At 44.5% G+C, this 25,877-nt stretch overlaps 1 protein-coding gene across 3 annotated transcripts in view; it reads right to left on the reverse strand.

Annotated features, from left to right (window-relative positions):
- The window catches only part of sulf2b (sulfatase 2b), a 113,580-nt gene that overhangs the window by 19,612 nt on the left and 68,091 nt on the right, over positions 1-25,877 (reverse strand). For 2 of the 3 annotated variants that reach the window (XM_036533487.1, XM_036533485.1), the window contains exons 4-7: positions 7,861-8,097; positions 4,612-4,851; positions 2,838-2,989; positions 1,116-1,285 (exon numbers count right to left, since the gene is read on the reverse strand). In XM_036533487.1, the coding sequence (XP_036389380.1) occupies positions 1,116-1,285; positions 2,838-2,989; positions 4,612-4,851; positions 7,861-8,038 (740 nt within the window). In that variant the 5' untranslated portion in view covers positions 8,039-8,097. Of the gene's footprint in view, positions 1-1,115; positions 1,286-2,837; positions 2,990-4,611; positions 4,852-7,860; positions 8,098-13,873; positions 14,033-25,877 lie in introns of those variants that run through there. The other variant, XM_036533486.1, reaches the window with a different exon arrangement.

A 25,877-nucleotide genomic window follows, 5' to 3' on the forward strand; every position in this document is an offset into this window, starting at 1 on the left:
GGAAAGCCTTCACAGTGACCTTTCACTACGAGCCAGCCTACCTTCTCAAAGCCATGTACCAGGATTTTATATGTGCGTCTGTGTGTGTGCGCATGTCTGTGCTCGTACGTGTGTGTGTTTGTTTTTTTTCTGATTGTGTGTGCGGATAAATTCGCCAGTAAGCTCACAAACCCACAGCCTGACTGGGATTATCATGGAGTGTTGCCGCCGCAGCAGAGAATGGCAGTACTGGTCCCTGGGGATTTAGCTGGAGCATGGAGACGGTGGGTGTGGGTTGGGGTGGGGGAGGGGGGGGGTGGCTGCTTGACTCCGAATTCTGAACCCAGCTGGTCGGCAATTAGCAGCAAGCTGCAGCGAAGAGTCAGCTGACACTGCCAGTAAATGTGCTGCTGTACTATTACCAATTCTGCCAAGCAGCACATGAGCTGAGGGAAGGGGGGGGGGGGGTGGCAGGGCATAAGATGGGGAGAGACAGAGAGATGAAGCAGGAGAGAAGGAGGGAGAGAGGAGGGGAGAGGGAGTGGTGCTGTAGCAGAGAGTGGTGGAGAAAATGCCGCACATTTGCTTTCTTTTTTGTAATTGCTTTGGCAAAACCATCACCTGTTTGTCCTTTCTCAAAATCACCTCTGAACTGAACTGAATTGCAAGAGAGGGAGAAGAGAGAGAGAGAGCCAAAAGGAGAGAGGAGGAGAGGTTCAGTAGACAGATGAAGGGAAATTGCACATTAACCCTGAACATGGTACTGAGGAAGATCAAAATGCCTAGAAAAGATCTATTCAAATTCATATATACACCATGGACAACATTTTCTGTGGACATTACCTCCATTCCTTACAATATTGGTCCTGCTTACAGAATCAGTCCATAGCATAGTTTTTTTTTTCTTGCAGTGCCCCTTTAACTCATCTCATAACCATCATGCTTTAAATATAGTATCATGAATCACCTCACTGAAGACATACTCTCTTGGACATGTTCATTCAAATATTCTCTTGCTTATCATAATGTCCAATTTAAATCAGATGTGTATGTTTGTGTGCATGCTAGTATACCCTAACATGCACAAGGGGTGAGTCTTTGTGTATGCTGGGCTGTCCAAGGAAGCATGGACTCACATGTGCTGTGAGGCATTGGGGAAGGCATTGCTGTACTGGGGTGCTGAATCCTCCGGGCCATGGGGAGCAGCGTGACTCAGAACCATCATGACAGGCCGGTGGGGGTACATCTTCTTAGATGAGCGGAAGTAGCTGATGCTGTCATTGGTGATGATGTCAGTAAGGTAATCCTGCAAAGGACAGACGCATGCATCAAAATGAAAGAAAAACATACTCTCTTGGCTTCATTGCTGAGGGCAGTCTGGGAGAGTCTGAACTTCTCATGACTGCCTTGGTCAGCTGATCTGCTCTCTCAACTCTTTATTTCCCAGCTCATATTAAATTTTAAGGCTAACAAAAAAGCCGCATCTGGAAATCAAATGCTTGCAACTGTGAGGGTTTCTTAGAAATGACACAAATCCTCCCCGGTGATGGTGCCAGTTATGGACGGAAATCAATCTCTCCGTGACCAGGTTGAAAACATATGCACAAGGCCTTTTTGCTATGGAAACCCCTTCTTATTGGTTGAAGGAATGTCTGCCACTGCCCAGGCCTTGCAACAATTGGCAGACGGCACAAGGGACTAAATTGGTGCCAGGTGTTTCTGATCCCTTTTGGCGGTCAGGTCAAGAAAATGCAGGCATCACATCAGGGAGGGGCTCAAATCGCTTTGTGGCAGAGCGCAGGCGCAAACAAACAAAAAAAAAAGAGAGCAAAAAGAGTGAAGAGGAAGGCCTTGAAGGACATTGATTGTGTCCTGCGGTGTTGGCCCGGACCCTTGGACAGGTGTGAGTTGTGGCCGAGCATTGCGCCTGAGGGATGGAGCTGTAGTGATGTGTAGAAGCGCTGCCCAAGCCTCTGACATGAGCAAGACTTTTTCCCTGCAGCAGCAGCGGCGGCGGCGGCCACTAAAGCGGAGAACGGCACAGTACAGCAGTCCAAATCAGGAAATGAGACTCAATGATTCATTTGCATTTTTTTTTCCCCACTCTAGAGGGTGAGATGAGACGTGCGATAAATCTCAGTAACTGCGGCCCTCCCGGCTAGCTCTGGCTCAAATGACTGCACATTACGCTGCAATTAGCTTCAGTTACAGCGCAGGAGAGGAACCCGCCACCGTGGTGCACGCGGAGCCTTCTGAGCTGGAAATTGGGGATCTGTGGCGCTCCCGAGACGGGGGGTTCAACGAGCGCAACATCGGGGTGAACTAATGAGGCGAGCCCTGTGGCCGACCCGCCCTGAAATCTGTGGGTTAAAGGGCCCCTCTGTGTGGCTTTGATAGCCCAGATGCCGCAAAGCGGGGATCTGCTGAGAGTGTATCTGTGAGGTTGCCTCAGACTGGGGAAAGGCTGAGCTCTATGAGCGCTAAAGGTACCAATCACATGCCCTACTAATGCATTCATTAGATTCTGAATGTGGAGCAGGGACACTGCGTAACGCGTACACACACACACACACACAAACACACACTCCAATGCAACCTGCAGGGCATGTGATTGGGGTAAGCGGCAGGAGCAGCATTAACAAAGCACACAATCAGCGCGGCTTTAATAAAACAAACTGGCAGAAGAGCATTCATGAATTATACGAGCGGTGCGGTATTAACACAGCACACGATCAATGCCGTATTAACAAAACAAACGAGCAGCAGAACAGCACTGCGGAACCATATGTGCCTATTAAAACAAACAGACAGAGCGCTATCGACGAAGCCACCAGAGGAACAGGCGAAAGGGAGGAGACCTTGTGATAGTCGAAGCCGTGCTTCTCTCGAACGCCGTTCCTGCATAGGGTGTAGTTGTAGAAGCGGGAGTTCTTCACCAGCCCCACCCACTCCCTCCAACCAGGGGGCACGTATGAGCCGTTGTACTCATTCAGGTACTTCCCGAAGAAGGCTGCGAAAGAGACAAGTTGAACTCACTGAACAAGTTTGAACTGACCTTCACTCCATCAAAATGACATTCTTTGAAAAACAACCAAAGACACACAATGCACAAATGTTATCTGAAGTGAAATTAGCAGAGAACACCAGGGTACCCACTGGAAAGTGTTTTGGACAAGAATGTGACAATAATGGAAATACAATATTCTACAAAATGTTTGTCATCATATGGAATACATACGTTTTTTGTGTATAGACAAAGTGCTCCACAGCGTTCATTAAATCCCTAAAACAAAACATTTTATTTAAAAAAACAACTATTTCCATGGGATGCACTCCTGTTAGTATGTTTCCAGTTCGATTCTAAAGAGTCCTACAGGGTCGGCAGGTTGTAATTAGATTTGCTACTGAGTATCACAGCAGCTCTGTGTGCGTTTCAAACTCCTGAGAAAATGGGAAAACAAATTGGTTCCGTGAAGGATGGAAAAGATTCATTACATCCACAGCCATCATTCTTTGTCTTTATTGACAATATCTGCAAAATATCTCTGAAATGGTTTACAGAGACGAATTTAGTTTTACCATTGATCACACTTTTGAAAATAATGGAAAAACAGAGCATGTTGATGGGGATAGGTTTGTGTGTGTGCGAGTGCGTGCATGTGCGTGTTTGCGAAAATTCCAAAACAGCGCATTTTCTTTTCATCCACATTTTCCAATTGCTTCCAGTTCTTACTGCTCATGAAATGTAGCTTTGTATGATGGCTTGTCAGAAAGAATCAGTATCTACTTAGTATAAGGGCCAAAGAATGTCAATAACCGAAGGGCTGCATCCACTGCAACTTTAAAAGAACTTAAAAGAAAATGACAGACAGCAGAAACGTACAAAATGTGCATGAAAGGAAGAGATGTTTGAAAGCTGCATGTTTGTTTTACTTCTTAATCAAACAAGGTGCCCTTGCTAAAGCCCTGAGCAGGTTTGTGGTTTGTCCTGCCCATTAAAATCAACCGGGTGGAATAATCGGTGCTTTTTGGGGAGCGTGACGGCTTTACGGAGGTGGTAATTATTTCTCATGAGGTGCAGAGGCAACGAGAATGAGGAGGTGCTCCACTGAACATTTCCTGTGGGGAGTCTGAGGAAGCTAATACTTCAGAAAACGCATCAGTAAGAGCGTATGGAATATTAACAATAGGAAAGTGCTGGGGTCACTTCTGTTCAGTTGCACCACAGAATGCTAAGCCTGTCCTGCTGTCCACGGTGTTTGGGCCCTATTCTAAAAAAAAAGTGCCTGGCATAGATGCCCGTCCTGTGTAGGTTTATGTTTTACACCGTAAACTGCTGTGACAATCTCTCTGAGAGCACAAAAGACAGTTTCAGTATTGGGCTGTTCTGACCATTCTCTAGTTTCTGCAGGTCTATGGCCATGTTTTTAGTGTACTTACCGCATGCTTCTCATTCATCTTGGTGTTTGATGTATTATGCATAATTCTAACATAAACAATTATTTCACTGGAGCTGCATGCGTGAATGCCATATGTAACTGATGGTAAGTTGCCATCCTGAGAGAGAGGAGTAGAGAGTGAGACAGAGAGGTAGAGAAAGAGAGGGGGAGAGAGGGTGAAAGAGTGACTGACCTGTGCGGTAGCCGGTGCTGTTGAGGTAGACCCCAAAGGTACGGGGCTCGTGCTGGGCCTGCCAGGAAGGGGAGGAGCAGTTCTCATTGTTGGTGTAGGTGTTGTGGTTGTGCACGTACTTCCCCGTCAGCATGGAGGACCGCGAGGGGCAGCACATGGGCGTGGTGACGAAGGCGTTGGAGAAGTGGGTGCCGCCCTGCTCCATGATCCGCCGCGTCTTGTTCATGGCCTGCATGGAGCCTGAAGGGGGGCGAGAGGGTGGTGGTGGGCCGGAGTCAGTATTACGGAGCCAATGAGGAAGAGATATCCAAACAAATCACTCAATCCGAAAAATACCTTGTAATCTGTTCAGCTAATTATCTGGGAGGAGGGAAGAAAGAGGAAAAGCCCCTCTCCCTTGAGAACAAAGAGGATTACACAAACCAAAAAAACAGGATCTTGACTGATTAAGACTTCAATTCATTCATTTTGTCTGGCTTAGTGAGATCTCGGCCGCTCACGCAGAGCTCAGTACACCTGAGGACACATGCCCCTTGAGAAATGCAGTGTGGAGAAGTGCCTACGTGAGCCTCTATGTTTTTGACACAGCCCCCCCGCACAACTCATTTGAGGTAAAACTCTCAAAGGTGCAACATTACAGACTTCAATTAATACCCTGTTGAATTAAAAAAAAACAAACCGACACAAATAATCCACGATTCTGTTTGTGACTCATGCCGGCCTGAGAAACGCAGCAACCTTGTGGTGTTTGCTCATGTCAGCGAAAGGGCTTTTCACTTCGTTATGGTGCTTGTGTTGTCTTGTCCTTCCAGGTGATTTGCGATCTCATGCTGTTTGCTTGTGGGACAAGGGCAGTAGTCTCGCCTGAGTCCCACGGGAGCTTGGGAGGGGGGGTGAGGGAGCCGAGGGGGCATCTGCACTGTTTAAAATGCTGCCCAGCACGCGCGCCTCTCCCACCTCTACTCCTATAGAGAAAGACTCCAACAGCAAGCTGGCAGGAAGGGCAAGCTGAAGTTTACAGACTCAGGAGCCTGCCTCTGCCTGACCTTTTTCCAATGCATTCGCCGCATGTTTTGCCGCCGAGACAAAAGGTCAAAACCGAGGGCTTGGTTTCAAAAGGCATGTTCCAACAGCACACCAGGAGCTCCTGACAGGCAAAGTGGATTTTTTTTTTATATAAGCGTACGTGAGCCTATTTCAGATGCAAGCCCTCGTCGCTCAAACCTGGTGAATACGATTCTGTTTGATTGAACAAAATTTCTTTGCATTTTAGATGCAGTGTGATAATTGTCTGAAGGTGAGAAAAGAGAAACTGTTTTTATTTCAGGCATAAAACTGAATAACATAAATTCTTGTTACAATGTAATTGTAAATTGCTATGGAAATCATTCTAAGAAAGGTGTTATTGAATATGTCTACTTCACAACATTTTTTTCTTTCAGTGAAATTAAATTAAAAGGGATTTGCAATGACAGGTTGGAGAGTCACTGCAAAGTGTGTGTGTGTGTGTGTGTGTGTGTGGGTTTTATTATGTACTTATAGAGAAGGCAGAAAGAGAGGCCTTCCAGTTTCAGGGCAGCCGCCAATTGTCAGTCAGTCCTCTGAGGCCTATCACATTGCTGTGGGTTTAGGGGAACAGATGCCTGACCATAAATTCATTGCTTTCAAGGGTCTGCTAACGGCCAATGAAGGACAGAATCCATCTGTAAATCTTCACACAAGCCTACCCTCACAACACAATCAGTGTTGAAGAACTCCGAGACAATAGAGCGGGGTTGTGCCATAGAGCCAACCCAGTTTGGTGCTGACAACAAGGGCCTGAATTGTCCACTCAATGCAAATTGTGAAGGGAAAACACGTATCTCTCCAATTAAAACTGAGTGGGTCGTTTGCTTAGAGTGGCGAATATGCGTTTGCACTTCAGGATAATGGGTGAAAATGTTGTATAATTGCATGCACTCTACAACAGGCTTTGCAAATTGCAGTTGTAAATTTGTACCAGGAACTTAAAAACCCTGAGGTTTTAGGTGTAGCAGCTATGCTTACGAAGGTTATCTTTCTTTTTATTTAACTTTGAAGTGCTCCTTAAACTCACTCAGTTTCTTCGCATGTGGTCAGATATGTCAGACTCAAAATGAATTTCTACAACTTAACACTGAGCTTATTCGAAATCTTTGTGGTTCCCTTCCCTTAGCTACAAAAATGAGTGGCACTGACATCTTCCAAGTGTTTTTCTATGCGGTGCTGAAAAAGTCTTTTGAAGACTTATAGGAACCATGAAAAGGGATGAAAATAAGCAAGCATTCATAGGAAATTGAGATGATGTATTTGTAGCATAATGGCTGATGACACGCCAAAGGATCTTATTCTAAAAAGGCGTCACGAAATGGCTGGCTTGTGTCTTTGATAATCGCAGCTGTGTAAGTGACTGACAATAATTTCTCTGTCTGAGGGCTTGAAAGAGTTAGTGCTGGCGTCAAACTGTGCTGCAATGAAGAATCCTGGTGTCGCTGCTGCTATCTGTCACACCCGAGAAGAAAGCAAAACAAATGTATTCTGGTTTCCTACATATTTCATTAGTGGCTGTCTGCAGATATGAGTACTTTCACATTTCAAAATGGCATGCATCTCCAGACATGTCTACCGCATCAATTAGCACGCGGAGGGCAGTGAGCGTATGACATTGTGGTCTGTCTGTGAGTGTATGGTGCTAACAGACAGGAGACACTGGCTGCAGCCTGTCATGTAAAAAAGCCCGTTTCGGCTCACCTACCTGGCAGATTACCCACATTACCATTTCAAATTTAAACCTAATTAATTAACCAAAAGGTTACCCATGTCAGTGCCAAGCGTACCCTTGAGAAAGACAGAGGCTGAAATGTCAGGTGTTGATAGTAGTTGCAAACAAAACAGTTGGCAAGTACTGATAAGTGAATAAATCGTAAAAAATTCAAATGAAAGAAGAACCTAATGAATAAAGATTTAAAGCTGTGTACACCCTGTCTCATGATAACCAAGGCTAGGATGGGTACTTTTCCTTTGAACTGACCACCATTTTATACTACTCTGTTTAGCATCTTTGTTGTAAATCATATTTGGATCTTCACTGCAAGGATTATATTTGATGTCCACATTGTCATTCCAGGCACAGACAACTTGTGAGGTGAGATGTGCTCATGCGAGTTTGGTCTGGCCCTCTCTGTGTACGGTGGGGCGACGGGTTATACACTGCGGAGGCCCCGTGCTCACCTAACTCGAGGTCCTGGTCGTCAGTGAGGATGAGGATGATGTTTGGGCGGATGTTGCGGCGGTCCCTCTGGAAGCGGGCCTTCAGGCGCTGGCTGGACAAGAAGATGGAGCCGTGGGCAAGGGAGAGGACCCCCAGGAGCAGGAGGAGGAGGCCCGCGGACAAACCTTGCCCCGCCATCGCTCACCAAAACCCTGCTTTTGCTCGCTCAGACTGCCACTGCTCCCCTCTCACTGTTCCTGTGAACACAGCAGAATGGAACACGGGTTAGGTGTTCCATTCAGTATGCAGTCAACATGGGAACAGCTCTATTCTCCCACACATACAACTCCCATTCAACATGGCTCCAGCACACATTCTGCTGCTACATCCATACAAATTACAATTGAAGGGAATGTTAATATTGATGTAATAGTCAGAGAGATGGATAACAGTCATTCCAACAGCGTGTTTGGCACTCTGTTCCCTGCTGTGGTTTCTTATAATACAATGCAACTGTCATGCGCGGACATGCTGTTTGAAGTTGTGGTGACTCACTCTGACTGAGCACGTCTGTGCAATTTGCTTGGTAATATGAAATACACTCTTATTTCAGTCCCAGCCTCCCTGGATCATACCCTCCCACTGGGACAGGGAGGGGGCAATGGGACGAATTCTGCTAACTGCTCATCATTCACATGTCCTGTCACTATGAAACAGCCCACAGGGTCACAATGTTGGTGGCGCTCTACATGAACAGCATTCAGGCCACTAGCTTCTTTATCATTTCATGCCTCCCGTGAGTGGAGGATTGTGTTAAATATGCTGCGGTCCAGCAATGTGTCATTACAAGGGCCCCTAGAGCAGCACCGCCTGCCCTGACAGACCGCTGTCTGGCCCAGTGGTCAGCCCAGCAACGTGTCAGAGAACCAGCCCTTCAAATGATTGGCATCTATGAGCTCATTTCCCGCCTCTTTACACATACCCACAAACACTGTTTTTAGCCCTCAAGCATCATTGTGGTGGGAAGGTGATTACACCTCCTATGTACTGCAGGACCGCTCCTTGCTCTTTGTGCCTCTCACACACACACCCACACACACACACACACACACACACATATTGGAGAGAGCGGACTCAAATAACTAATAAAATTTCACAAAATAAGTGTAACAAACCTTTGGTCTTAATGCCATAATGACTGCTACAGTTTCTCTCTGCTCCCAAATGATTACTTATTCACTGAAAACAAATTCACCTGGCGACATCTAGACCTTCTAATGCGAAAATGTGAGATTCTGACAGAGGTTGCTTCAGCGGTGCTGCCGGCTGCGCTTGGCACTAGCTTCATTGTCGCATTATTATTCAGCGCGTTCCGCGGAGGGGAGGTGTCGAGGGGTGCACGCCAGAGACTGGCAGATGCGGCTGGCCTGCTGCTCAAAAAGGCGTCCGCATAAACGAGCCATTTTATGCACACCGGCCATTTATCAGCCATTAATAATGCATTAGGAGCCGTATCCTTTTCATTCCCGCATGTAATCGTCAGCTGAGCACGAACACATGGCGACCAGGCGGGCACCGACGGCGGCGGGGATTGCCGAGGAACGCCGCCGGAGCGGCCCGACCGGCGGAGACAATGGGATGCAGAGAGGAAGGCGGGAAACGACGGCGGGAGGGGCGGAAAGGAATACGAAAACCCTGCTTCAGCACAGGAGCTCCCATCGTCGCTGACGGAGCTTTATCTAATGGGTGATGTGGTGGGGTGGGGGCAGGGGGAACGAAAGCAGTCCTGCTTAGTTCATGGAACCTGGCGTGGTGATGGGGTCTTAAAAGGATTAAGGGGAGCTATGTGTGTCAGAGATGATTCAACTGAACTAACCTCTGTGTTTTCTTTTTTTTTTTTAACTCCTTTTCTTTCGTGAGGTTGTTTAGCTTATCCTTACAAAATGAGAGGTCTGTCCACTTCAGTGAGAAGCCAGACCACTGTCTTCCAGATCTGCGGGATTTAGAGTAAACTAAGTTGGTCTTCCCAGAATGCTGACAACTACAGTTTTATAAAACAATGTTTTTCTTTGACTTGAGAAATACAGACTTCAACTTTGCTATCGCACAGGATGTATTGTGTCCAAGAAAACAGCCATTCAGCCCATAAGCACTCACATCACACTTCAAAAGCTTAGACTGACTGAATTGATATTCATTAATGCTTCCTTGCGCAGACATTTGTGTGAGCACAGCATCTTGCATTTTGAAAGCCACATTTACATCACAACAGCGGCAAATATATATTTTTTGCACCATAAAAACTTATTTACTCCTAGTGAATATTTTCCTAGTGGATATGTTCCTTTATATATTCCTTTATATGTTCTTTTATGAATATTTTCCTTTTTTATTAAAAAGGATGCTTTCTCATGCAACTGTCATTATGTTATAATACAAGAGTGCTAGTAATTTTTTATCATTAAAAAATAAAATCTGAACCATCAGGAAAATTATTTTTAGCCATGAGATTGCAAGTACAAATTTCAGCAAATGCAGTGGGCAAAAATGTACACCCCCTGGACAGCACTTTCCAGTGATATGATTCTATTACACTGCACACCCTGTCCTGCATAATGATGACCCTTCAGCTCACTGCGAAAAAACCTAAAATCCCTCCAATGCATTACACTACTTGGCTATTTTGATACTTGGAACCAAAAAAAAATGTTCTCTATGGAAATGAAGCAGTATTTCAGCCCAGTTAAGCGTAACCAGGAGACACATACAAAAGAGCTTCCAAATGTATTTGCAAATATCTGAATCCTTAAGTATCCATCTGTCTATCTGTCCATTATGCATCTGTGTAATTATTCCCAGTTTCAGCGTGGATTCGGGACGGGGGTTAACGCGCTGTGACCCTCTCTTAGTCATCCACATGGATGGCTGTGGCAGATTTGATTATTGAAGTTTGCGGGCCTTTATAGTTACACATCAAAGCGTCCCAGCTGAGCTCCCCCCGCCTCGGCACCGCGCTCCATTGATCGTCACCCACATTACCTGCTCCTGAGGGAGCGTTCCACGGATACAGCTCTGTTTCTATTCACGGACAGCACCTATAAAACACCACTTTCAATGCAGCGCCCAAGGTCCCCTGTAACCTTTGCGCAGTGCTTTCTAAAGCGATGCCTATACGTTCAACGCAAAGAGCAAAGATTCAGCTTAGCTCTCAGCAACATACAAAGCGAGCCCTGGGGAGGTTGCAGAGTTTTAGTGCTTTCTTTAAATTGACATTAAAGCTGTAAGTAAGAGCAGGGCAAAGTGGGTCTTCAGAACTATAGCTGTTTGGTTACTTTCCTGAGTGTATTCGTTTTACATGTGCTGACATAAACAGAGGCGGAGGAGGAATGGGGCTTTATCGCTGTGCGAAGACAACGGAGGCATCACTGGGATCAGGGCATTTTTTTTTTACCCTTGTCTCAGAGCTCTCAGTCATAATGGAGGAGAAGAAAAGCCACGTGGAACAGAGACACCGAGACAAGGTGCTAATGCCTCTGTCACCGTTCCCGCCAGCTCCAGCGCAAGCGGCCCAAGACGGCACTGTTCACTTCTGTTCGCGCGTCACTTTCGCCTTCGGGTGAGACGGCTTTCGCGGGTGACCGTCGCACCTGCACCTATGCCGCGGGAGAAACACCTTCACCCCATGTCCAGTGCACTTAAATGACAGGAGCGACATGACAGATGCATGAAGCAAACAAACAGACAAAGATGTGGAGCCATTAAAAAATGACTGAGGGGAGACCCCATGAAAATATTGGCCCTCTCCACTGTGAAGTCACACAAGAGGAAGTTACAAGATGATTAAATGATTTTTAACAGGCTGATTTTGTGACACCCACAGGCCTGCCCATGGAAACAAATAGGTCTTCATTTCAATTCCACAGTTGCCTTTCCTAATAGTTACGTTTGGCCTTATAAATTGATATCTTATAATGAGGAAAACTGCAAGTACAAAAACTGCTCCCAAATTCTGAAATGGCATTGCATTTAAAATATTATAATTAAGCCGACATGTTCTCTGACTTATTTTTTAAATTTCACAGCAATGTTCATCACATTAAGATATAACAAATAATGATAATACTGTCCAATCCGGGATAATAAGGTGCAAAAGCTTTGCTTCTTTTATTGTTAACACAGCAGTAGATAACAACTCATCTCATCCAGTCAATTAATTTAAATCCCTGCTTTAAATTGCAAAATGGGGTTGTCATTTGCTTAACTGTTATTTTTGCACAACAGTCTTAAGCAGCGAAACCCGTCCTATTCTTTGATTCCTGTGCAATCTACATAAAGCTACTGGTAAGCAGCACGGCACCCCGCCGAGCACATTTACAAAAGACCAGTGAGGAAAAAACAAAACGCCACGGAATGATCCCACACAGCCCCGGGTAGAGCAGCAAAGGCTTGTTAAACCTTCACAGTCACTAATGCCAGTGTTTTACATCTATTCAATGTGCGTCTACTGACAAAAAAAATAATATGATCTCCCGCCAGTGCCCCTGCTATCTAAAATAACCTCCATTTAAATTGTTTTCCTTTTCGAATAAGACATTTCCCCAATTTTTATTTGTCAGGACTATTCAGAGAGGCTGTTTTTTTCCCAACAGTTCAGGCTTGTCCTCACTGTACTTCAGCAACTCAGTTATAGTTTTGCATTGTCAGTGCTGAATTTTAAATCACCTCTCTTCTCCTCTATTCTTTTTCCCCTTGTTCTCTCTTTTTCGACTGAAAATGGTGAGGACTTACCTGCATCTGTATAATCCTTTTAAATTTGTAAATTGACAAAATTCTGAAACCTCTTCCTGGAGCTAATTTACAGACACTGGCCAGATAATACAACCAAACCAAACCCAATGTTACCCGCACTATAAACTACATGAATATAAGTAGTGACCAACTTTTTCACATAAGTGAAACTAAAGTATTACACCAACACGTTGAGGTGGAAATTTAAAGACATTGCAATAATCACATTGCTGAGGAAAAAAATGCTTATACATTTAAAATTCTATTTCCAGTGATACTACTATAAAATCGGATCCGACTCAAGATTTCTAAACTGATCAACAAGGAAAATAAATTTTTGCAATTAAAAAACCTTAATGTAGCTCCTCCAACCAGTCACAGGTGTACTTACTTAAAGGAAACCACAGCTACCTTAAAAACGGCACCCAGTCATTTCATATCTTTGTAATAGGTATGCACAGATCTACATTATATTAGCACTAAAGTAGAAGCAATAATAATGGCAATATCTACTGAAGCAGAAAAACTAATTGTAAGAGGAAGAAACAGAAAGTAGTAATATAGGAAAATACTCCCATGTATAGATCACAGCAATAAAATAAAAAGTGAAAAGAAAGCCATTGATAAGATCAGATAAAATGTGAGTTAACAGCAGAAAGTGGTACACATGTTGATGTTATTTTGATTACGCACACCCATAAGTCAATGTAATGCTGAAAGGCGGTGTGTCCCCCCTGCAGGGCTACAGCGCTGGGTGGGAGGCAGCCACACTCCCGCGCTACGGGCAGCGGAGCAGAGCCTGGGTAGGCAAGGACAGCGAGCCGCTAAAGCGCACCGTGGCTCGGAGGCTGATCCCGGGGCTTTGCCACGCACCCACGCGCTCGCTTCCCCTCCCGGCTACCCCCAGCTTCGACAAGAGCTCCCGCGATTTCACGCAGCGGCAGCTTTTGTCCCACGTACAATACACATGCGAGGCAGTCCCGGGGCGGCAGAACCGCACCATTTAGAACTGCTGTGACCCTTAAAGCTGTTAAAGCCCCAGCAAAAAGAGGCTAACTTTTCTAACTACACAGAAGAGGAGGGAAAAAGAAAAAAAAACTTATCTGCAAAATGTCTAAAAATACATTGAGTGGTAAAAAAATACCCAAAGGAAATTTTCAGCTGCACAGTGTCCAGCCGCACAGTGCTCAGCTGCACTGCCACTCAGGTACGGCTCTCCCCACTGAAGCCTCCGGTAAGTCCTACCTCATTGCACTGATGCTCAGGTCCTTCCCAGCGCTCAGTCTCACACAGGGCTCTGCACGGCAGGAGCGGGAAATCATCCAGAGCAACTACAGCCGCATCGCAGCGTAATCCCCGATCACAAACTGATAGCAACTGTGTCCCTCCACTAGTCGTTGCTCTCTCTGCATCTCTCTCTTTCTGCCCCTCTCTCTCCCTCCCTCCCTCCCTTCCTCCCTCTCTCGCTCTCTCTCTCTCTCTCTCTCTCTCTCTCTCTCTCTTCCACAGCTGTGTTCTCTCCGCTTTAATTTCTGCTCCTCACTTCCAAGGCATCCAATCTCTGAGGATTGATGTGCTCTAACCTTGGGGTCTGCTGTTTTCAATTTACCGGCCTAATGTCTCCCGACTCCACGCCCGGGTGCCCCCCTTTCCCTGAGCTCAGTCCGCCAGTTGTGCCAGCACTGGAGGAGGCATATATTTTTTAAAACAAGGGTTAAAAGAAATCCTGCCAAAGTACCAAAGCTACTGGTTTTGTCTGGTCCGACAGGAGCAATGTATCCCACTGAGACAATAAGCCACTGCATGAATTAATAAGCCACTATTCATGCACCACCAGACTATTTATGTTTTCATTTTCCATTTAGTCTGCAAGAAGGTGCACCTCATGACAATATGATTTCCATTTTACTCTCTAGCAGGCAGCAGTTTATAAATAAATTTATTTTGCAAAACACAAACAGAAATAAAAGGAAACTTCCTCATAACTAAAATGAACTAAAAAAATCACACAAAAAAGAACAAGCTTTCTGAGCTTTTTACAAAATACAAATAACATTTTGAACAATGTACAAATACATTATTTTAATTAAATAAATTTAATTAATTTACATATGAATTTTTCTGCTGTATTTATCTTTCATGTTGTATGTATTATACGTACATATTTGTATGTGTTTGTATGTATTTCTCTCTCATGAAATGATGTTTCAATGATTTAAATATTTCCTACTTTTCAAAAGTGAAATTAAAAAGAAAATAATAGAATTAGAATAAAACAATGGCACTATATGTAAGACAAGCCTAACATTCTTGAACACAACACAGCTAAGCACTCACAACAGCTAATTTGACAGCTAATGTCAAATTAACCCTTGCTGACACTGACATATTGATCCAATAGCAAGCAATTGAAAAACAAAGCCTTCATAATGATTCAAACAAAACTATCCACAAACACTGAGACCTCTGACACCCAAACACAATGAGAATCATCACATTTCAGACCTGTCTCGAGAGGGAAAAGAAGAATAAGAAAAACAATACTTAAAAAAAATAATTCCTCCAAGATAGCTAAAAGTGTGTCCTTACTTCATACTGCAGGACACAAAAAACTCTTTCAAATTGGCGAGCCTATCTTTTTTAATTAACTTTGTGCCTTTGGTTGCTTTATCAGGGCATATTAAGAATTTCCACCCAGAAAGAAAGAAAAAAAGAAAGAGAGAGAGAGAAAAAAAGAGAGAGACCCTTAAGAGATGCTAGGACGTCTGTGGACAGATAAGCCAGCGACCTCGGTGTGGACCACGGTCCTCGGCAGCGCACTGCAGGGCTTTAGCAGCCAGTCAATAACCCTGGATGAATCATTTGTAACGGCGTCGGATAGATTAACATGTAAATTTTTATTACCGTGCCGAAATGGCCTGCGCTTGCCGAGATTAATGCATGTATAATTGAGTGTTTAAATGATGGATGTGTTTTGGGCTCAACACGGGCCGGGATCTATATGGAACGATGTGGATTTAATGAACCTTTGGTGGTCCAATGGACGTCTGGAGCAGAAAAGCCATTCGTTTGATTGATAAAGTGCCAGTTTGAAATGATCTTCTCCTGGCAGAAAAGCTCATTTTCCCGAGCTTTGCGGTGGGTTATGGCACCTACGGATGGAACAAAGGCACCCGCTCCTGTCCGCTTTAACATGCAGGGGCCGCCTTGCCTACACATGTCGAATGCTGGCCTCATTGAAATGGACCGGGGGACGTACATGGATCCTCTGATCAAGGTGCTGAGAGAGCAGTTTCTGTGGAAGGCGATGAACGTCTGATCTTTTTTCTTGTTATTTCTCCTGGAGGGCCCATTCCTCCGCTCACTAGAGCACACAGCTGACTGATCTCCCAGTTCTCTGCACCAACATAAATATAACATAAAGTATATCTGTATCTGCTGCGCATATATGATGTATATATTTGCACCAACATGCATATCATGTTTTACATACTGTTTTAACATTCATATGGCATACACATCAGCATCAATAAATCTATCACATATTTCTCACATTAGCTGTGAATTTCCCTTTCATCAATATAAAATGAACAAGTCTAATTACATAATGTGTATAATGCAAGACTTCTAGTCCTTATGTTCCCCACAGCATTGGTTGTTTTATAATATATGCTATATATCCTTACTTCAGTACAAATGGTATGGAGACAACCTGTTTTTCAGACTATTTCAACCTTTTTCTAGCATCTTTATGGCTATTAGGGCATATTTATGTCTTTTAGGTCCAGATAGTTGTGGGTTGTAATTCCAGGTGGAATGCTGCTGTTGTGTCCTTGAATAAGATGCATTGCCTCACTTGCTCCAGTTAAAATCCAGTCATATAAATGGGTTACAGAACGTGTAAGGTGCAAAGAAACTGCAAGCATCAAAAGTCCTCTGGCTGAGGGCGACTGCTAAGCAAATAAGTAAGGTTACATAGGCCTTAGAGGGATTAAATATAATCCTGATCTCTGGTGTAATGAATTGTAATAGCAGATATTGTACACTAAGCCGACATGGCTACAGAACATTACCTCATAGATATCATCTCATCTACTGACAATGTGCCCATGGCATTTTCTGTACAAACTGAGTACACTTGAAGAATATGCACACGGCAATCCCGATAAATAAACTAAAAACGACCCCACTGAGGAACAAAGGCAGCCCACTGATTATACATAGCAGATGTGACTGCTGTTGAGGCAGATGTTGAGCAGTTAGTCTATGCTACCCTCATACTGTGATCACAGTCTCAGAGTCAGATGCCAAATACATTGTGAGTTTTTTGTTTTTTTTTCCCCCAAAATGTCTTTTAATGTTTGCACAGAGGGGTAGGTATGAGGTTGTGGTTCTGTGAATCTTGACATAATTTCAGTTGGTTGAACAACTTAACAAATTAGTGAAAAATGTGATGTTTTTATTTTGTAGTTAACAAATGAATACCTTTTTGCATAATTTTGTGGTCTAACATTGCATTTTCATGTTAAAATTATTTTTGTTTTCAAAGACCTTTATATGACTGTGTAAATTAAGCATTAATAAATGGCTATTTTAACATATTTGTACACTCATCTTCAATTCACACACCCCACCTGCTTTGGAACCTTGACATCTCTGCCAAAAGTGATATCAGAGAGCTAATGAGCACATTAAGAAAACACTTGTAATTATAAGAGCAATTATTTCACGATGCGACCTTTGGCATACAAGGACACATAGCTGTTGTGAAAGATAGATTACTGTGTTGGCTTTTTCCCTGTTCAAAGGAAACTAAAGCTGTACAGCTACTGAACTTAACACACACAGCCTTCAGAACCCCAGAGATTTTGGGATCTCTTAAAACAAATGCACTTCTAAAAAAAAAAGATTTCAGTTTGGTTTTATTTTTGTGATAGCTCTGTTCTTCTGTTGCCATTTGCCTTAGGTTTACACTTTGACCCCAGATGTATTTTACTCTTCCCTTGCTGTTTGGATGTTGTGCATACGGGTGTGTGTGTGTGTGTCTGTGTATGTTGGTGCATGAGTGTGTGTTTCTGGGAAAGACTCAAAGCAACAACCCATGGCTCTCACAGAAGGTTCAAGAGCAGGCAGATTTGTTACATGTACTGTATGTTTAAGAAGCTTTTTTGTGCTGCAGTACAGGAGAAGGGTGGGGTTCGGGTATTCATCTGCTGTGCAAGGAGCCCATCGCAGGGCGACACCCGACCTCAGGGTGCACCTCACGTTTCTGCAGGAAACCAATTCCAGCACGCCCTCTCTGACAACCAGAGTCAGCACAGCGATTAAGAACAAATCACACAAGAAGAAAGCAATCAAAAACCACTCCACGAACAGAATGAATAACAGCTTGTTCATTTCTAAAAAAAAAACAAAAACAAATGAACAATGATAGAGGCCCCAAGATCGAAATAAATAAATAAATAAATAAATACCTTAATCAAAGTTTCACAGATATGAAATATGTTTTGGACTTTGGGCCTCTCAGCAAGATTACATTTTTAAACAGTATTTCACAGATGAAGATGAGAGAGATTTAGAACAGTATGGTAGCTCACAAGTATAGATTAATGGATCAAATGTAAAACATTTGATGGAACAAGTCAACTCACAAACACCAGGCATACAGCTGAGGACAATTCTGCCAGTTCTGAAGGAAGATATTTCTGGACACATTACAGGATGTGCAATTAATATCACAACACCATTGATGATCAAATTTATTCCACATGAGTCTTCATCTGGATTGCCACACATATCCCCAGCTTTATAATACTAATTTGTTAGCACTGTGGAGAACAAAAAGGTTCATATTTGCAATCCAAGCTAGGATTGTAATTACATGTTATCTTTTACCTTGAAGCTGGACTCCCTGCAGAATGTCACTTTGCCCTGGGCTTACTTCCATATAAATCAGGGCTTCAGTTTGTCTCCTGCCCTAAGAAACTCTGGTTTCTTTTTTAAGAGAATGCCTGCACATTACATAATGAAGTTCAGATATACCTGTATCTTAGCTTTCACACAGTTCCTTGGTCTGCACACGTCCTTGCTCCAGAGCTCCACCATTTCCTGGAAAACTGTCTCACAGCAGACATTGGAAATAGTGATGGAAAGCACAAGAGACATCGGGGTAAACATATAGCCATCACTGTCTCTGGTATTTGTCTGGAGAACACCTTTTTATTTATTTCCATCTTATCCGGGAGCTCTTTAGGATTAGGCTCTAAATGATGTGATGTCTGTGGTGTTCTTTTTTGTTGTTCCTCAGATCCCTTGTGCCTTCCACTCTTCGTGTTCCTGCTCAATGCTCGTCTTTCCTCGTATTTCACTCAAAACCCTGGACGATACACGGAGGAATTACACTATGTTGATTCCGCGAAGCAATATCTTTCAATATATTTTCTTTGGCCCAGTCATAAATGAAAAATATCTGCTATTATTTACCACTGCTAGCTATATAGGCAATATAATGAGTGCTTGGAGGGGAGCGTGCAAAGCTGCCAGAGCGTAACTACATACACCTCAGCTGTTGTACAACCGGTGGTTCCCAGAGTCCTCCTAGTGCAAAGACTGTGCAAGAGAAAGGAAGATGGTAAAGCATAAAGAGAGAGTGAGGGGTTCACTGGAGGGTTCACAACCACAGTGTTGCCTCATGTATCTCTTCCCAAGCCAGCAAATGAAATTTGACAAAGCTCCAGTGAGCACAGGCCCCGGGAGACTGGTGTGGGTGGTGTTGCTGCTCTCTGAGCCTGGCAGCCTCACCTCCTTTGGTCTGGATGACGCTGCCGATCCCAGCTGCCTAGCAGGCCAGAGACAGGGATGGAATGGGGGTGGGGTCAACACAACCAAGCATGACTGGAAGGCTGGATGGGCCTTCTTCTTCTAAACAAGCCTGACTGAGGAACTTAGTGCTCAGCCAAGAGCAAAGTGGCTCCCCAGTGAAACCAACTGAGGACTTGTAGAATGTTTCAGAAGTCAGCTATGAATAATTAAACTTATATACCTCAATTGGATGGTATTATATTCCATTTTTACCTAAAAAAAACAGACATGATCCACATACCTAGAACAAGAAAACAAAGGTCTTCTTTCAAGAGCAATGTGAGAAGTCTGAAGCTTAAAGCTACAACAGAGGGTCTTGGGTTTTGGATGCACTTATGAATAGTGATACGAAGGTGCAGGCTAGAAAACCAAATTCACCTGCAGTGGTCATTAAGAATCAAAGTTTCAGCTTTGTTTCTGAGGCTATAGTTTTTTTGGGAAACTTAAAAATGAGACAAATGTAAAATTCACATCATATGAAAAGGGAATTCAAACACATGCACTCCCACAAACTCTTCTGTAAACATTTGTAAAGATACAATGGGGAGTCCAGACTTTAATATTCTGTTTCTAAAGGGCCTTTCCTGAACCTTCAGGAATATTGTCTAATTTGAATGTGTGGAATATTAATGAAAAGTGAAAAATGCCCGAGAGTTAAACATGGGGTCTTTTTATGTACTGAAGAGCAGGGTACACTCCATACATTTCTCATTTTATAATCCGACCTCTACTTCAGAATGCGTATAAAATATGCAGGAGCCCGATTGAAACACTGCCTTTTTGACAAAGCTCCAGGTCTGAGAATCACCAGATACGGTGAACTCTGCCATGAGCCCAGATCCACCAGTTTGGTTAAGAAAAGAATGCAATGCAAATTTAATAAGAGTACAAAACAAATTTTGACATGCACAATGAATGACAGGAACACTTATTTATTTGCTCAGTTTTTTTTTCCCTTTTAAAGACATTTTCAAATTTTGTGAATCGATAATCATGCCAAGGGCAGCAGGGTAGACGGAGCACTTTGGCTTTAGTTTTACAGTTCTAGTGGGAATATGTAAACTCACTTGGGGTCCTTTCAATTTACCAACAAAAAAAGGCATTCAAATTCAAATGGTTCCACGACAAGCCTCTTTTGCCTAACAATTCGTTTTTTAAGGGGTGTGCATATGGCGGGGGGGAGAGCGGTGGATAAAACATTCAGGGTGGGGGGGTGGGATGCCTGCTTCTGGCTGAGTACAGTTCCCCATTCCTTTTTGTCGCGGCGCCAATCTGATCAGAGAAACATCCACTGAGGTCAATCCCAGCTCCTCTGCCACACGTCCCTCCCATTACAGAGCGGAACATACGCTGCATAAACTTATGACAACTGATTCCACACTCATATTAAAGCACGGTCCGGCCGGCTAATGGAGAGGAGGGCCGATTCAGGGGCACGCCATTGAGTGTAACTGACGCCCCATTCTGGGTTTTGTGCTAATGTATAAATATGCATAACTGTGTCCAAGCGCTTTGTCACCACGGCCTTGCGCTGCACAATCCCTCAAAATGCTGCGCTCCATCAGTAATCTACAGTAGCTAGCAGGTGAACATGATCGCCTCCGCTAAAAGAACGCTATTGACTGAAGGGCTCAATAAACACGGGTCCGTTTGACACCGATGATTTGTCAGACCAGGGGAACTATCTGTAAACACATTTACATTGATGGCTCTGACTGATGCTTTGTGTTACAATAACAATCGACGTCGCCCAATGTGTCAGTACGGGAAAATTGAAGTGTTTGTTGGCCATCACCCAGACAGACCACTTAGGTTTCCTGTAATGCCCTGCGCATTTCTAATGGGGCTCTTTCAGTAATTATGAGCTGGTCTCAGTGTCGGCCCTATTCCCTCTGGGAAAAGGGACAGCTCTGGGCTTTCCCTGAAGGCTATCTGGGCCATTTGCTTCAGTGGGTTTTTAAAACTGGAGTAATGTTTGGTGACAGGAGTGCACAACTGCTCTGATACAATGAGGTCACACACGCATCATATCCAGTTCAGACTTTGGACAGCCACCACCTCCCCTCCCCCCGATACACTCACTGACAACCTCTCAGATAAATGAATAGTATTATACATCTATGTATTTAATAATACATAAAAATACAATAAAAATACACAAGTCTCTTTAAGGCCTTATTGAAGTTACTCTGTCAGGGATGAACCCTGTGGGACCAGGCTGGTCTGTGTCACTATCATTACAGATACCAGAAAGGAGCGATGTGTCTGGGTTGCTCAATTCGTCTGAGTGTGTTATGGCTGGAACGTCACAATGAGCTGGTCTTCATCTCGCAGCAGAATGTTAATTTTTAAAAAATGGTAAACAGCAGTGAGGAAAAGGATAGTGGGTGGAGGCTGGCTATGCCCCAGACTCCATGACTGTGTGTGTGCCCCCCATCCTCTCAGGAACAGTACACTGAGGGAGCTGGCAAGAGGTGCTTTCAATGCCCCCCCCCCCCCCCCCACACACACACACACACACACATACCCACCAAACATCCACAAGGCTCAATATTTCTTCCTCCCTCGTTGTAGTCAGCAGAGTTTCGAGCTGGCAGGTGTTTATGGCACGTTTGCAAGGCCAGAGGGCTCCTGCGGGATGAAGTTAATCTTCAATTCGGGACAGAGGCAGTCACTTACAATCAAGCCTATTGCCCGGGAAATGGAGCCGGCCTCTGGGTCTGACCTCACTGGGGTGAGCCCCACTGTGGATCCCACTCAATTGCAGCCCCTGACTGAGGGGGTCAGGGAGTTAAAATATAACCCTCTCACACATGGTGGGAGGGAAGGTCTCTGCGAGGACAAGGACAGGACAGGGAACATACTGAGAGTATGGCTGAGGACAGCTGAGGTCTTGGAAAACTACAGAACAAATTGTTCTCCAAGGGGATACAGCACTAGAGTGAAACAGAGAAGAGGACATACTTCTGTCCAGCTGGAATCCAGGCATCTACACACTAAAAATGTCCTGCACTCTGAGTTATTAAGGCTGGCTCATAGGCTATGCCATGTCAGACAAACTGGTCCTGGCTACTACTAACCATAATTCAACATGATGAATTCGGCTTGAAGCATTCAACGTGACAAATTCCTCGGATCTGACAAAACTCCACCCAGCAGGTGTACCACACAAACCCAATTTTCATCCACAACTCCCTCATGACCACCTAGTCAGAAACAATCTCCTCATTTGCCCGAGACTCCACACAGGTGTGTGTTAGCTACTGGAATTTGCGGGCAGAAAGGGGACATCAATGGTTGCTCCCTGCTGTGCCCCACATAAAACGGAACAGGGCCCTAACACTGGCTGTGCCAATCACAGCCAAATGAATGATCCTCTCACCCCTCATTGCAGCCATGTAACCATCGCACACAACAGTGCCTGTGAAAGCGATATTACGGACACCGCAGAAGGGTGGGAAATGAGTTGCCTCACCGATCGCGACCCAGCTGATGTCTCACTGACAAGCGTGCTGGAATCAGCAGCGCTCTTCCAGTGTTTGCTCTGTAAGCTGTCCAGTCATTAAAAAGGCTCGGTTACCACCAGAGGCGGATCTGTTCGCACAGAGGGGACAGGAGGAAGGCACGAGGTCAGAGCAGGCCTGAGGGAGACATGAGAACTGCAGGAAGCTTAGAGAGACAGACAATGAGAAGGACAGAGAAGGAGACAGATAGAGAAAGAAGAGGCTAGAGAGAGGGAGAGAAAGAGGGAGAGAGAGTGACAGACAGAGATAGCAATATGGACATGAATAGGCACGAAACTGAACAGAAATGCAGGGAATAAAGACCTGGGGATGGAAGGGGGATTTTTTCACACGCTTGCAGTGATTTATGTCTGAAAAGGCAGCAGAAGAAGTAGGACTGTTGCAGAGCTCTCGTTAGGAGGAGAGCTGATGAGAAATCCCCCAGGGAGACAGCAATCGCTCCAGTGCCATCCTGGACTCATCGCCCTTACACACTCTGACAGCTCTTTCTCCCCCCCCCCCCCCCCCAGGCCCCAAACACACTCTTTCTTCTCACCTGCAATCATTAGGCCAGATCCTGCACAGCTGACTTGAAAGGTTCCTGAGAGCACCGCTCAGACAACACAGCCTCACTGACCACTCCTCGCAATGTAGCACTGAGATCCATTATAATGATTGGAAAGATCATTCTTTTTCATTTGTATGTGTGTGCGCACATCTGTGTTTATTAGTATATATGTGTGTGTGTGCATTTCTATAAACATGCACACATGTGTGTGTGTGCGAGGCTGAGGAAAAGATTAAAAAGAAAAAGTTTCCCTAAGTCAGCTTATATAGGACATGCATTATAGATGAAATCTACATTCGCAGTGTATATCCTGTCTGTATCCATTTATTCTTTCCTGATAAAATCCAATTTATCTTTCTCAGTGAAAAGCCCACTGCTGTGCGTTTACTTCCTAACAATGGGCAGAAATTAGGAGCTGCTCACAACTATGCACTCAATTTTCATCAGGGCAGGGACAAGCAAATGGGATGGTGATTCACGCCACTGTTCTTGGAGCTGCACCAATTCAATGCATGATTACGGATGGCGGAAAAAGAGCAACAACAAATAAAAAAAAATCAGGGGCTCAATTTTGATTTCTTTCAGTTATTTCAATTCAGGGGGCCTGTCAGCTCTTGTTTAACATGGATTGCTGAATTGTTTGAGAGGATCTTCCATTACGATTTCTACGGACAAACAGTATTGAGTGGACTTTTCATTCTTTTTGTTAACGTTAAGTAGAGCCTCAATTTTTAATCTGACTGGAAAACTGGTGCAGCATCTGTATGGTTTTTGTAGACTACCGTAGCTGCATGTCTGAGGGGCTGCCTGTCCATGTGGCTCTCAGGGAGCATTTCCTCCTGCTGGCCGCGATGAAAAGAGCACTGTGCAACTTTCTCACAGCTTGGCTTGTGAGTCATACTCGCCCGAACCTGTTTTTTTCTGTGAAAGTGATTTTTTTTTGTATTTAAACTCTCTGACAGATCATTAATCCTCCTGAGTGTGTTTACAGAGAGAAACATAGGCTGAGGCGGTCCAGCTGTTGGGGGAAGCGGGGCAGCATCGTCAGGGAGCTGTTGCCTCACCCCACAGACATGCCTGGAAGATTCCACTCAGCCCACCTTATCTCTGCGCTTGGTTTACTTTTGCGCACTAATTATGTCTTAAATACTTCAGAGGGGCTCGAGGAGGATGAAAAACTGCAGGCTTGAGTACTACATAAATATGAAAGAGTGGCTGCTTCATACTAGAAAGTGCTCAGATCCCCTGAAAGCCAGGCTATTTGAGGGTGTTTTTTCCCTCTCTTTAAAAAGAGAATTTGATCCAGTGTGGTGCCTCAGATAGCACTGATTTGGGTATGTGGCTAAAAAGGAGCATCGATAAATGCAACTCTGTTTCAGGCTCCTTAGGGGGAAAAAGAAAGGGAAAAACAAAGGTGGGAGACCTTTTACGCGTGTGTCTCCATGGCATCTGTGACTGGGCTTTAATCATTTCTCTCCTGGGTCCGTTAGGCCTCACTAAACCCTACCATCACAGCCCGGTCTACGTGACTGCTTCTAATGGGCAGGTGCTTGAGCTGAACATGGCTAGTTTACTGGTCGGTGCCCCTGGGGAGCCTTCACTCACATAGAGGGCGCATGTGTGTGTATGTGTGTGTGTGAGAGAGTATGTGTGTGGTTATGGGGGGGGGGGGGGGGGCTCTTGTTTGTTCATCTTTTGGACTGACAGCTTCTGGCTCTGCTCAACTCAAACTGGTGTCTGAGCATTAATGAGGCCTTGCCTGTCACCTCCTGCTGCTAACAGTAACAGCACCTCAGAACCCACACCATCTCACTTCTTCGTCCCTGGTGCAGGGGGCTCGTGTGATTAACACCAGATGCATGGTCTCCAAACTCTGTCTCCAAGAGGGTGAGGTTTTAGGTGCACATGTACATTTTCTTTAAGCCACAGGGTTTCAAGACCACAGTACATGGCCTCAAAAGAGAGCATCCCAGAATCATCCCAGAGTATACAGGGCCTAACAGCACTGCAAAAAAGCCACAGCATTTTCTAGAATTTCACTTTCAATTTAAGGGAATTTCTTCCCGGGTAGTGAGACATCAGACTCAGTGACACCAAAAGAGCCTTCTCCCCCTGCTGCACGCTGGGAGTGAAATCTGGTGTCTGTGAAACCCCGCTACAATTTTTAAGGGAATATCTTTTTTCGTTCTGTTTAAGCACTTCATTCCCACACCCTTCCTCCTCTAGCTGTCCTCTGCACGGAGCCTGTAAATGCGAAAGAAGAATGACAACCTGCCACGTTTTTTTAAATGATCTTGCGGCAATGGCTTTGACATTT

Source organism: Megalops cyprinoides, chromosome 7 (genome assembly GCF_013368585.1).
Source record: "Megalops cyprinoides isolate fMegCyp1 chromosome 7, fMegCyp1.pri, whole genome shotgun sequence".
Lineage (NCBI taxonomy): Eukaryota > Metazoa > Chordata > Actinopteri > Elopiformes > Megalopidae > Megalops > Megalops cyprinoides.